The sequence below is a fragment of the Poecilia formosa genome, unplaced genomic scaffold, assembly GCF_000485575.1.
Source record: "Poecilia formosa unplaced genomic scaffold, Poecilia_formosa-5.1.2 Scaffold270, whole genome shotgun sequence".
NCBI classification, from domain to species: Eukaryota; Metazoa; Chordata; class Actinopteri; order Cyprinodontiformes; family Poeciliidae; genus Poecilia; species Poecilia formosa.
In genome coordinates this window covers 290,704-303,582 of record NW_006800209.1, presented here as the reverse complement: position 1 = coordinate 303,582, position 12,879 = coordinate 290,704, and the positions used below count along the sequence as shown (strand labels likewise).

Here is a 12,879-nt window from a genome sequence, read left to right as displayed (position 1 = left end):
ACTTTCACTGTAATTTCTTGGGATTTTATGTGATCACAATGAAAAGTGTATTTTAAAACGGAAGAGGTAGAATTTGAAATCTGAAGTATGGCATGCATTGATACTCAACACCCTTTATTCTAATAAACTCCTACATCACTGGTTGCTTTCAGCAAACCTGCAGAAATCAAGATGCACTTTAGCAGCTGGAGATTTCTGCAGGTAGGCAAATTTAACACAACACCTGCAGGATGTGGTTATGCTGCCTCAGACTGAAGTTGCTGCTATGCCTTCTTCCTGTGATAAATGGTATTGATACGAGTGTGGCACACTACAAGGAGCTCTGAATGAGTGCGTCTGAATAATGTATTTCAAAGTGTCTTATTAAACCCTGATGAGGTTGAGACATGTGGCACTGGAAATGTTTAAACATACTCATTAATCTCCGATTCTGACTTTGAACATCTGCAAACTGTGTATTAACAGTTTGTTTTTAGATAAATCTACACCTTCAGCAAGCATCCATTATTTAAGAACATATTTATGCAGATTACACCACTGAAACTCATATGAATATTAGATAAGAATTTAAATCTGGGGAGAAGGAAGATTCAGAAGGTTTTGTAGAGATGAAAACCTGTTTTCCCTCAGGCTGGATAGCTTAACATTTTCTCTCATGTCAAAAATACCCTTTTGCATATTCTTGCATATTTGTTGAGTTGAATACATTTTTTTAAAGCATGTCTAATTTACTTTCCCTTCATTTAGGTGTTAATCTGAGTAAATCAATTTTATTAAATTCTAATAAAATATGTGGCTGTAATGTGAAAAGGATTAATACTGCAACATGAAAAGAAAAAACAAATATATAAATTTAAAAAAAAGCAAACAAATGGCTTCAATATAAAATTTTAATTCCATGGATTTTGATCATTTCTAAGAAAATTATTCCATTAATTTCAGTGTACACATATTCATTCAGCATTTCAACTCATTCTGTCCTCAGGTTCTATACAAAAAGTTTCCCTCTGCATCAAAGAAATCGCTCCCCACCTGCACCACAGGCGCAGGTTTGTCCATGTCCAGAATCTCCTCAAGTTCCTCCTCTGTCAGAACCTGCCCGTCCCAGCTCTCCTCCCACTCCTCCTCATCCTCTTCTGTACCAAAACCATCTCCGCCTACCGTTGACCCCGTCACTCTAGCCTCTTTGTAAGTCCCAGCTGGCAGCTTTGGAGGCTGAACAGGAACAAGAGATGCTGAACCTTTACTTTGAATCACCTGAGCCGGAGCAGTCGCAGAAATCAGAGCACCTTCTGTCTGCCCAGGTATGAGTGTGGCTGGTGTTTGACTTTGAGGAAGCTTCAGTTTGTTCTCCTGCCTCCTGCTATCAGAAGGTAACGCCTGCTGGCTGAGTCTAACCATCACTTTTGCATCCTGTTTGACTTTTCTGTTGGGAGAGGGAGTAAACTTGCTGTTCAGGACCCTGAGGATGACGTCTTGGGGGACAGAGAAGCCCTCAGCGAGGCGCTCTATCGTCCACTCCTCTGGCTGCTCTTGCTTCAAATATCTGAAATAAGTGTGTGAAAAATGTCAGCAATCTAAAGAGTCATATTTACTTTCACTTCTACTAAACAATAGTTGTTTAGAGCCACAAAACCAACATTACTTTTTGTATAGGAGTAGAATCAACATTCACCATATACTTGGTCTAATAGTAACATTTCACCACAATTTTGCCTCTAGTTTTAGGTTTTGGGTGGAAAAAAATGTAGCACACACAAAGAGACCGTCACCTTATTTGCTCAATAGCATCCCACGTTAGTTTCCTCTGGGGGGCTCCTGGTGGAGTCATTTTCCTTCTTATCATATTAAACTTCACTGATCGCTGTCTCCTTTTCTCTTTGCTGAAAAGAAACATGAGATAAGCTGCTTACAATGATCACCCAGCGTTATGTTTGCATTTAGAATATGTTTTGGAGTTGTAATAATGTATAATGGTTCTTACTCCAGCACAGCCTGGAGCTTATCCTCCAGCACCTCCAGCTCAGGCTCTACGTCATCGTTGAATCTAGATATTTGTGATCTGGTTCTGTCTCCGCTCACATGGTTCTGTCCCACCCAGGTTTTGCTGTTGCCTCTGCTGGAGAATCTGACGCCGTTTAAACAAGCGGGGGAAGCCAAAGAAGGAGCAGAAAACCTAAAGAGGAGGCAACAGACCTGAAGAGGTCGGGCCATGCTCATAGACGGACGGGCTTCATCAGAGTGCAATACTAGCAAAAAGATTAGATTTTGACAGTCGGCATAAACTAAGACCGAATGAACGAATAATATTTTTGCATTAATACAAAGCGTGCCTTTATCTTATCGTAGAATAAACACGAGACCTTGACTAAAGCTCAATGCCTGGTTCTGACTTAACATGCGCTCTTCACAGTGTGGCTACTTCCGCAAACACAACTCAGTGCTATTAACTAATGCAGTGCTGCCACCTAGCGGGACGGAGGACATTTGGTGTAGCGCCAACGTAAACCCGAAAGAAATTAATTTTAGCAAGGTCCAAATGTCCCAAATTTTAATAAGCTTACAATTAAATCGATGATACATGATGACACTGAATTAAATAAATATAAATATGCTTATACTTGCCTAAATATTAAACAACTTGTTGAATAAATTATTGAATAGATGTAAATCACTACAAAATAATGAATTAAAAGTTAAAATAGCTGTACTTACTCTAAGTGATACTCTAAGTGTTGTTTAAGTACTAACTCTAATCTTCACCATTACATAATTTAAACTGTTAGTGTGATTCTGTAAGTATAGATCATGACCAGAACTTGGTACTTAGTTCAATTTATCGGAGTTGTTTATAATTTATACAATAGTGAAGGAACTATAATAATAATAATAATAATAATAATAATACATCTGAGAGATAAAACTTTGTATTTTTAATAATTTGATAATTTAATTTTTCGTTTTCTTTAACATCACATTTCAAAATGTATCTAATAAATTAATTATTTAATGTATTGCAACATCTTTGGTCCTTAGTTGTGTGTGTGTGTGTGTGTGTGTGTGTGTGTGTGTGTGTGTGTGTGTGTGTGTGTGCGTGTGCGCGCGCGGGTGTGTGTGTGTGTGTGTGCTTTGTCCCATTGTATCCTACATGTGAATGGAGAATTAACAGCAAATTATCAAACAGTGAACAGCACTGTTCCAAAATACACTAAATACTGAGTGTATTTTGGAAATAATATATATACCAGGTATCACTATGTCACGACTAAAAAATAGTAATGCATATTGGTTGCAGCATGATTTTAATTTAATGGCACCTAATGATTGGCAAATGTAGCACCATCCAGTGGTAGGTAGGGGTACCGCAACTAGATACGTCCCCTGTACTCATGTGTCACGCAGCTGCGCACCTCCTCCCAGCTGCCGTTGTTTCATTTGCGCCATTTTGTCCGCTCACTTTGTTGATTGGGTTTTAGCGAGCTGTACTGGAGCCAATCAGAGGGAAACCGGACAGTGAAGATACGGTAAGGGAGCCACGATTGAAGGCATTGGTAGTTGTCAGCACGGATTGGTTTGTCATGGACCAACCAAATTACTAACCCTGCTTAATGCAAGAAAAAAATTACATTTGAGAGTAATTTTGACCGCTGTGTCCGAGGACTTGTTTAGCCACAAAGACCTTCGTCTTCTCGTTCGGTGTTAGGCTACAGGGGGGAAAAAACATGAGCTCCCTGCTGCACTAATGTTAGCCTTTGTGCTAAAATGAGGGTTAAAGAAAGCGGCGTTTGCTAATGAAGCCGTAATCTCATCAGCGGACGAGTATGCCAGCTAATGTGTAGTTAAAGTTTGAAACAAGAAGCAAAACGCCCGACTTTTCCCTTGAAGATAGCGAGCATCCATTTTGTGCTTTCTAGAATTTACCATCATGCTCACAGCTAGCTCTCATAGCCTTGTTAGCCCCATATTATTACAACAGTGAATAAAACACGGATAGATGTTGCCCGTCTTGTTCTCCTATGTTGTTTGAGATATCAAAATTATGTTTTAAGGTACATTGTTGAATTTATTTAAGATAAGTAGGCGTTGCGTGTTTAAAATTAAAGCAACCAAACACAGCAAAAATTAAAAAAAATAAATAAATAAAGAACGACGTATTTTACGAGATAATAATCAGCAAAGACAGTCATGTTTGTTTGGTACAACATCTGTTTGCAATATATATATATATATTTTTTTTTTTAAATATGCAAATGTATTAATAACTGTGTAACTGTGCATGCCTTTGTCTCAGGAGGATTGATCATATTAAAGCATGGAGCAGTACACCACTGCCACCACTACAACAGGGGAGCAGATTGTTGTGCAGACTGCTAATGGACAGATCCAGCAGCAGGTGAGACCACACTTTGAGCAGTTTATTTAATATTACTTTATTTTTTGATCACATTTTATTTTCTAAAGCAGTCAGATAAAAGGAGCCCTCAAGGAAGTCACATTTATTTTTCTGATATTTATCAACAAGCCCAAGGTTACTTCAACCAATGCCACATTTTAAGTGAATTGTTTTCTGGCAGGAAATAATGAAAGCACGTAACAAAGTACAGGAAAAACGTCCAATTTTTCAAAGGTTATCTGATTTAGTTGATTTATGATGGTCTAAATTTGTTTTTGTTTTTTGTTTGTTTTGTTTTTTTTAAACTGTTCTTTCTTGTTTGCCCTGCATCTTGCTATTCCTCAGCCATTTTGTTTTTTATTATTCGCCAATGTCAATTTTCAAAAAAAGCTAACCTGAATATAATAATTTCAAATAAATGAATAAATCCTTTTAAAAAATATAAATTTCAGCATATGTCTAAAATATATCTTTTAACATTTTACTTTGTAAAAATACACTTCTGTAAGGTTTGCACAATATCAGGAATTAATTTTGATCCTGTTGCTCAAAATGGTGATGACATAACTTAATTAATCCACATTTTCTGACTCTTTTCTGCCTTTACCATCTCTCAATGTCTTCACCTTTCTCTCAAAAAGCTTTAATATTAGACTGGAATCTATCCATTAAATTGATTATTTTATTACACACAGTGATATTGCAATTACTACTGCAATTTGACATGTTATGCAGTTCTAATTTCAGTATTTAATGCCATGTTTACACATATTCATGGTTCTTTCAGTAATAGTTGTCGTCCTTTATCTTGATACAATGATCAAATTGTTCTTATCTGGATTCTGGGTCGGTTTGATTTGTCTGTTAATTCGTCAGTCCATTTTATTTTTATTCCTATGTGTCACTGGTTTGTTTGTTGTCACTTCCATTTTGGACCACTGCGTTTAACCGATGCCTATTGGTTGTTGAATATTTCTGGATATTTTATATTATACAATCCCCAGAACCAGTGACTAGTTCTATTTTGGTTGGAAAATGACAGCATGACAAATTATGACCAATGATCCAAGCAGGAGTGACACCCTGCTTTATAAACGATTCGTCGGTCACGGAACCGCATTTCCTTACCGGGTTCAACCATTGGTTGTCATAGTGAGAACAAAATGTTCCCACAGCCTTGTGAAGTGATGTAAGGTCAGTTTTAAATGTTACATGGAAGGCTGTTCCTTGTTGTAAAAGTGACCAAAACTTTGTCATGGTTTTCATTTATATTTAGTTGATTATTACAAAATACAGTTGTTTTTTTATGTCTAAGGCTTGTTTACAAAAGCCATCTTTTATAAATGTTGTAATGTGGAACTTAGTTGTTTTATCCCATTAACCTAATCTTTACAGATTTTTTTTTGATCACTTTAACTGTTTTTGATGACTAGCTTTTTAAAACAATGTTGATAGCTTTGCTTTTCTATAGATTCTATAGACCTTTACCTTTATCAAGTGACCTAATCCACTTGTGTTCTGAAGTGACCAGTTTGATTCTGATATGAGTCGCTGCTGGTACCGGATTTCTGCAGGATTCTCTCAGAGCTGGTGGATACAATGTGGATGATTTTTTTTTAAAACATTGTACCAAAAACTATCCAGTCTGCGGAAAAATACTCAGGCAGCTTAAGAGCTTTTTCTCAAAACAATAATTAAAATATAAAGCCGCAAGGCTCGAGATAATGCAGACAAAACGTCTCGTCGTCCTCGATTGTGCTTTAATTATTTCCATCCAGAAGACAAAGATGACTGAAGTATCAGTCGGCGAAGGTATGAGTAATTCTGGGCTTTACCGTACTTGTCTGAGAGTGTAACGTCCTGCCTTGCCTGCAGACACAAGGCACAGTGACGGCTGTGCAGCTGCAAGCAGAGGCGCCGGGCCAGCAGGTGCAGACACTCCAGGTAGTGGTGTCACAGCCGCCCTGTCACTGCAGTAACGCTTTAATAAGTGACCAGTTTGCATGCCGTACCCAGGGCTGTTCTCATGACCTGTCTGTGGCGTTTTGAACCATCGTCTTTCTTGTCCCGCCTCCAGCATTTCCTGCAACTACCTGTACTGCATGTTCCTCAGCACACTGTGTTGTGTTTTCCAGCCTGCAGTGTGTGCGGCTTTCCTCCAATGGCTGTGAAAGAAAAAAAACAAAACAGAAAACGGGTCACTGTGTTTTGTCTAAGTTGTGTTTTCTCTGCTTTAAAAAAAAAAAACAAAAAAAAAACAAGTTCAAAACGTTCTTGTTTTTTTTCGATGTACTGTTGGAAGCACGAGTAATGCGAACTATATGGAGTTCAGCATTGAAAAGGATGCATCCACTGTCACTGCTGCAAGCTGCATCTCATTCATAGCTGTAATGATGATGTTGTCTCTGTCGTGTCATTTTTATTTGCATTATAACAACTGATGAATTCTCTCAGGCTTTTTCATTTGAGACTTATTTTCTTCCACAAGATACATTTTATACAAGTTAAGAGTTTATAAGTTCATCCTTACCAGTCGCACACATCTTCTCTTACACTTGTACATTCAGGAGACAAAACTTCACAGTGATACATTTCCAGTTTTCTCCAAAGTTTGGCGTAGCTGAGCTGTATTTTACTTGCATGCAGCCCTTCATGTCCCATGTTGGCGCTGATGGGTCACACCACGTCGGGGCCACTTTACCAGCTTTGTATTCCTCTCTGCAGGTGCAGGGGCAGCCCCTAATGGTGCAGGTGAGCGGCGGACAGCTCATCACATCGTCAGGCCAGCCCATCATGGTGCAAGCCATGTCTGGGAGTCAAGGGCAGACCATAATGCAGGTTCCTGTGTCTGGAGCTCAAGGTCTGCAGCAGGTAAAAGATGAGTGTCCGTGAAGAACCGTGATTAGATTTAACAGTCGTAGAATGTAATGTCACATGTTGCCCACGTTTATAGCGATGAGAACATTTTTGTCTCGGTTTTATTATGGTATTGATGATCAATTGAGATGCATTTAATTGTTTCCTTAGATCCAGCTGGTGCAGCCTGGTCAGATACAGCTGCAAGGCGGTCAGACTCTGCAGCTCCAGGGCCAGCAGGGTCAGCCTCAACAAATCATCATCCAGCAGCCCCAGACGGCCATCACAGCTGGACAGAACCAGGTCATTCATTTTGACAGTCTTCAGCATCATTGCCCTTCTGTTGTACCACAGAAGACAGAAGCTAGCAGCCTCTGCTTTCTGGTTTTGCTCCTGCAGAAACGGAAAGTGACGACGACAGTTGGATTTCTGATTATAAGCCGTTTTTAATCCAGCTGTTAACATTTCAAACTTTTCACTCACTCTGGGGTCTCAGTAAATGGACTTTACTCTATAGAAACATCATGACAGAACATTTTAGCTCTTCTGGTCGTGCAAACCGTTAAAATCTTTATGTATCACTGGTAATCTGCCCTGGAGCGTTCACAAACATGACTTGTCCTTTAAAAACACATTTCAGTTGCTAAACTGCTAGATAATTCCCTGCAAAGGGTAAAAATGAGTACAGGGAGTCTATATTTTCTAATATCTCTTCTTTATGCTGTAAATCAGAGCCAGCAGATCAGCGTACAGGGTCAACAGGTGGCACAGACAGCTGACGGGCAGACCATCGTCTACCAGCCCGTCAATGCAGATGGCTCTGTTCTACAGCAGGGTACATTTCTTTCTTCTCCTTTTTTTTTTTTTTTTTTGTTGTGTGTAAACTTCATAAGCATATTTATTTATTTTTAGCTGCGAGTCTGAACAATATCCGTGCTAATTATTTCTCTCCAGGAATGATCACAATCCCCGCTGCCAGCTTGGCAGGTGCCCAGATAGTGCAAGCAACAGGGGGCGCTAACACCAACACTACCAACAGCGGCCAAGGCACTGTGACCGTCACCCTGCCTGTCTCCGGCAACATGGTCAATGCAGGTGGAATGGTCATGGTAAGACCCTGTGCAGAGGTACTCAGCATCTTTATTTTTTTTTTTCTGTCTTTTTACATCTAGACTGACCTATGGGTGCAGAGTTTGGGGAAAACAAGAACCAACAGTAGCCAATTTCTGGTTTTGTCACAGAGGTCGTTGGGATCATTTCAGTGTTGTCTGAATATGTTAAGTTATACTCTCATGAGCCATCACACCTGCTATGTGTTTCCTCTAGTATTTCCATAATTAATGTTCATAAGACTAATAGATTTTAATCAATTTTAATTTGACATGGTCCACCTTTTGGGGCTTTTGTTGATTTGCAAAATTATTTGACTGACTCTGTGAAAGCGTCTTCCCTCTGTTAAAACTAAGTACTTAAACTGAGAACGTCCGTTTAGTTGCAAAAGGTGTGATGGCTGTGAAGTGTTGTATGGTAACATGCCGTGACTGATTTATACATCTGCATACTTTTAAGTATTAAACCTGGTAAAGGTCTCTGAGTACTTTATTCATGTTTCTTTTCCTGCGTTTATCAGATGGTGCCGGGTGGAGGCGGCGTTCCCACCATGCAGCGTATCCCCCTCCCAGGAGCCGAAATGCTGGAGGAAGAGCCTCTGTACGTCAACGCCAAACAGTACCATCGTATTCTGAAGCGAAGGCAAGCCCGGGCCAAACTGGAGGCCGAGGGCAAGATCCCCAAGGAGAGGAGGGTATGCAGTTCTTGTTTCCCTTAGAGAAAAACTGCAATAAACAGCCTTTACAGTTTATTTTCAGTTTATTTACAGTTTATTTTATAGTTTTTTTCGTCAGTAAGGCTCTTGAATAAGCTGTCTATCTAGTACCTTGTACTTTATGTGAAAATGGCTCAGATATTTAACCTGCAGTGGAAAAAGGTGGAACTGTTTTTGAACTGCACTAATTTATTTTGGCAACTGTTTCCATCTTGGTTTGTTTTTCACATCCCCAGCCGGGACGGTTGGAAGTTGTTGCATTAAGGCAAAACGAGTAAAAATACCACAGTTTCACAGTGTAGTAGCAATGTTTAGGTAGTCTAAGTGCATCAGAGGGAAAGTGTAATGTTGCCATAGGACTGTGTGTGTACTTGTTCATATTGTCTGTTTAGGATCTTTTTGGTATAATCACTTGTCTTCTGAAGTCCAACGGGGCTTATGGGTACCTGATCTTAATACATTGGACCCGTATTTATAGGCATAGGGGTCAGAGGTATGGAGCCAATTAACTTGAGAGAATGCCATTTATTCTTAATATAAATATAAATTTTGCAGCATGTGTGGGTTTTTCTCTTTTTCCTTCAAAACAAATAAACACAAACTATCAAACTTTATTATGAACATGGTGAGAAGCTTGCTGTTTTTACATCATGGAAAAAAGTAAAGAAAACTTCTGGTGGTGGGGTATGACCTTCTATTATCTAGTAGTAATACATACGGGAATAAATCAATGAATTAAAATTTTTCATACATTTTTAAAATTAATTTCCTTGTCTCCTGCAGAAATATCTACACGAGTCTCGTCACCGTCATGCTATGCAGCGTAAGCGTGGAGACGGAGGGCGGTTCTTTTCCCCTAAAGAAAAGGAGGAGGCGGCTTTAGGCCTATCGCAAGTAAGAAGTTATGATGGGGGAGAAAAGACGAGCCCCAAAGTTGCAACTTGTCTGTCATACATTTTTAGGCTTTCATAATGGATGAGTAATTTCATATTTGAGATGCAAGCATGTTCCGAGGCATGTGTGAAAACTCTGGGAAATAATGGAATTCTATTTTATATTTTTCCAAGTCTGGATAAAAGACAAAAACTGAGCATGGAAAATGCTATTACTACATTTTCTTTCTTATTTTATCATTTAAGAGATAAGCTTTAGAATTTTTACAGAGAGCTTCTTACGTTGACCTTTAGTCACATTCCAACTCATTGTCTGTTTTAAGATAGAAACAGAACCCGTGATTAAGCCATGCTTTCCCAAAACAGAATTGTAAAAGGGTCATTTCGTTGACATTTTTGTTGATGTTTTTTTTTTTTTTTGGGCTTCCCTGTGAAGTACAAGGTTTAAAAGTAAACCTGATGTTTTTAAAGATTTTGGAATTGTGTCTTGTTTAGCACAGCGCTAACATTTTGGTGAATTTTACAGATTAAACAAGAGAAATCTGACGTTGTTATTTACTGTATTTAATGCATGTGTTCTGGTTTTGTTGACATGTTAGATTTTAAAATAGTGCTTATCTAATTACAAGGGGAAGTAGTGCTTTACCACATTGCCAAATCCAACATTAGCATAGTTTTGCAGTCGAGTTCTTCCTCAAATGCACAGTTCCAAAAAAGACATTATACAATTGTGTTTAGACCTACAACTGATTATCTACATATTGGAATTATCTCTGTACTTGTATGACATTTTCTTGAATATGTTAATCTAAACAGCCGTTCCACACACATACGTACAAGCAAACAAACAAAAAAAGAATTTGTCAGCAAAATTATGAAATGAAGACATTTAAAATTAGCAGGAAGCCTTGTTAAAACTTCTCGTGATAAATGGTTGCTCTTTTCGCAGCAGGAAATCGCCCCGGCAGCAACAGATGAGACAGTGACTCAGATGATCAGAGTGTCATAGCGTTTTCCCTGACATCATGACCTGCCTGTGACTCTTCAACCCAGCTGACCATCCGACACACTCTTCCGTAGTCCTCAACACACCCAGCAGTGCTTTCACTGTGGCGTTTTCTTTTCTCTCTCAACTTTTTGACTGGTCTTCCAGGGAGCTGGCTGTGTCACAGCTGAGCCAGGAGACTTCTCTGGTCTTCTTCATTAAAATGGAGGATGTTATCATGTTGGCTGAGCCCAGTTTTGTTTCGTTTTTCTGTTTTAAGATTCTTTTTTTCGTCAACTCATCACACAGGGGGAAAAAAAAAAAACGACAGTCACAAAGCCATACACTCTGACTCTGGTCTGTTGACAATTTGTTGATCTGCCTCCAGTTGACACATTTTTTTTTTCTTTTTAATGGTACCATTTTTTTTTTTTTGTTGTTGTTGTATTTTTTGTTTTCTGACGCATTTGTTACTTTATGCTACCCTGCTGTTTTGCATCATTGATTCCTCCTTTACATAAAAATGTAATTATTTAAATCCATGTACTTTTTGGACTTGCCCTGATGGCTGCATAGTACATGGTGCTCCAGAGATGTGATAGTAATGTGAAGACATTGTATAGAAGGACGACTTTTGTTCTGTGGATGCATTTTATACAATTTATAGTTGGACTTTGTGTTTTGCTGGGGGGAAAAAGAGCAATTCTTTGTAATACACACTTCATTCATGTATAGTTGAGAACTTTTCATCTGTAAGTCCACCTAGTTGTTGTTTTTTTTCTTTGTAGATAGAGATTTTTTATCCATCAGCATCTGTCAATGTTAATATTTTTTTTATAAATTGTGAAAAGGACATTGTCTTCATAAAAACATGTCAATTAAAATTTTATTAAGAAATGAAATGGTTTGTTTCATTACTTAAGAACTAATTAGGAAAGCCCATGGAGTCTGAACTGGGGCAGACGTTTTTTGTTTTTTTTTTTGAACCAAATACAGTGCCATGTAAAACTATTCAAAATCCTGAACCCTTGTAACATTACGACCACAAACGTTAATGTGTTTTATTGGGATATTGTGTGATGGCACACAATGGCATGTATATATAAAGTAGAATCAAATAGACATGCTTTAAGTTTTTTCTTAAAAAACTAAACACATTGCTTGCAATTTATAATCAAGGTTTAAATCTGCTTCAGATATTTCATTTGTGAGTCTGCACATCATTCTCTAGCTTTTGCTATCTCTCGTAAGTTTTTCTTCGGTTTGTGCTGTATTTAGCTCCATTTATATTCCATCTCCTGTGACCAGCTTCCCTGTCCAGCATACACACAGCATGGTGCTGCCACTACTGTGCCCCGGGATTTGGGGTGATAATTGGAAGTAGCAATTAGTTGCACTGGATTTTATAAATGATTATCAAAGAAAAGGGTACTTAAATCTTTGAGAAATTTTATTAAGTAAGAAAAATAAAGGAAAGTCATGTACTTTTTTTTCCCACTTTACAAATTTATTCTAATTTTTGACAGTCCATTCATGTCAAGAAGGTCCAAACAGCAGTAACTTGCAAATAAATGTGAGATGGAAAATAATGTTATCATAATTTGTAATAGGAGTTTATTTGCACCTGGTTGTGTAATGAATTTCCATTGTTCCATTTGTGACCCCAAAGCCTTTTGGCCTCAATACATTTTTTTGTAGAGGTACAGTGGCCCCTGCAGAAAGTCTTTCAAAGGAATGTATGATGGGGGCACGGGGGGCGGGGGGTACTTATAATTCTGGGGTGACACACTAAGAGCCAGGTTTACTTTAGTTTAATTTGGATGTTGTCATATAGGGTGGAGTGAGATCCCTACGTTTGCTTAATTTGGAGCTACACCTAAGGCACAAAACAATGCTCTTTAAGGCTTTATAAAAATGTTTTATTAAA

General features: G+C 38.4%; 2 protein-coding genes across 10 annotated transcripts; one reads left to right on the top strand and one right to left on the bottom strand.

Annotated features, from left to right (window-relative positions):
• Positions 1–875: 875 nt before the first annotated feature.
• ngrn (neugrin, neurite outgrowth associated) lies at positions 876–2,483 on the bottom strand. The gene is made up of 3 exons (XM_007570894.2): positions 1,985–2,483; positions 1,773–1,883; positions 876–1,546 (listed from the first exon to the last, which is right to left on the bottom strand). Exons 1-3 carry the CDS (start codon positions 2,218–2,220, stop codon positions 982–984), a joined length of 912 nt encoding a protein of 303 aa, XP_007570956.1. The 5' UTR covers positions 2,221–2,483; the 3' UTR covers positions 876–981.
• Positions 2,484–3,381: 898 nt separating this feature from the next.
• nfyal (nuclear transcription factor Y, alpha, like) lies at positions 3,382–11,852 on the top strand. Of its 9 annotated transcripts, none has more exons than XM_016681141.1 (10): positions 3,382–3,524; positions 4,292–4,393; positions 6,269–6,337; positions 7,118–7,264; positions 7,421–7,552; positions 7,982–8,084; positions 8,204–8,376; positions 8,880–9,053; positions 9,858–9,968; positions 10,920–11,852. In XM_016681141.1, exons 2-10 carry the CDS (start codon positions 4,313–4,315, stop codon positions 10,974–10,976), a joined length of 1,047 nt encoding a protein of 348 aa, XP_016536627.1. In that variant the 5' UTR covers positions 3,382–3,524; positions 4,292–4,312; the 3' UTR covers positions 10,977–11,852. The 9 variants fall into 9 exon arrangements, with proteins under 9 accessions (XP_016536627.1, XP_007570952.1, XP_007570950.1 ...); XM_007570890.2 differs by having other exon boundaries at positions 3,383–3,524; positions 6,269–6,340; positions 8,204–8,358; XM_007570888.2 differs by having other exon boundaries at positions 3,383–3,524; positions 6,269–6,340.
• The last annotated feature ends 1,027 nt before the right edge of the window (positions 11,853–12,879 follow it).

What these genes read in the sequence shown, in the direction of transcription:
- ngrn (XM_007570894.2), bottom strand. Translation starts at nt 2,220, where the DNA reads ATGAGCATGGCCCGACCTCTTCAGGTCTGTTGCCTCCTCTTTAGGTTT. An exon ending in AAGCTCCAGGCTGTGCTGGA is followed by an intron (nt 1,884 to 1,984) that starts GTAAGAACCATT and finishes GTTTCTTTTCAG; the next exon opens with CAAAGAGAAAAGGAGACAGC. An exon ending in GATGCTATTGAGCAAATAAG is followed by an intron (nt 1,547 to 1,772) that starts GTGACGGTCTCT and finishes CACTTATTTCAG; the next exon opens with ATATTTGAAGCAAGAGCAGC.
- nfyal (XM_007570887.2), top strand. Translation starts at nt 4,313, where the DNA reads ATGGAGCAGTACACCACTGCCACCACTACAACAGGGGAGCAGATTGTT. An exon ending in TCACAGCTGGACAGAACCAG is followed by an intron (nt 7,553 to 7,981) that starts GTCATTCATTTT and finishes GCTGTAAATCAG; the next exon opens with AGCCAGCAGATCAGCGTACA. An exon ending in TGGCTCTGTTCTACAGCAGG is followed by an intron (nt 8,085 to 8,203) that starts GTACATTTCTTT and finishes ATTTCTCTCCAG; the next exon opens with GAATGATCACAATCCCCGCT.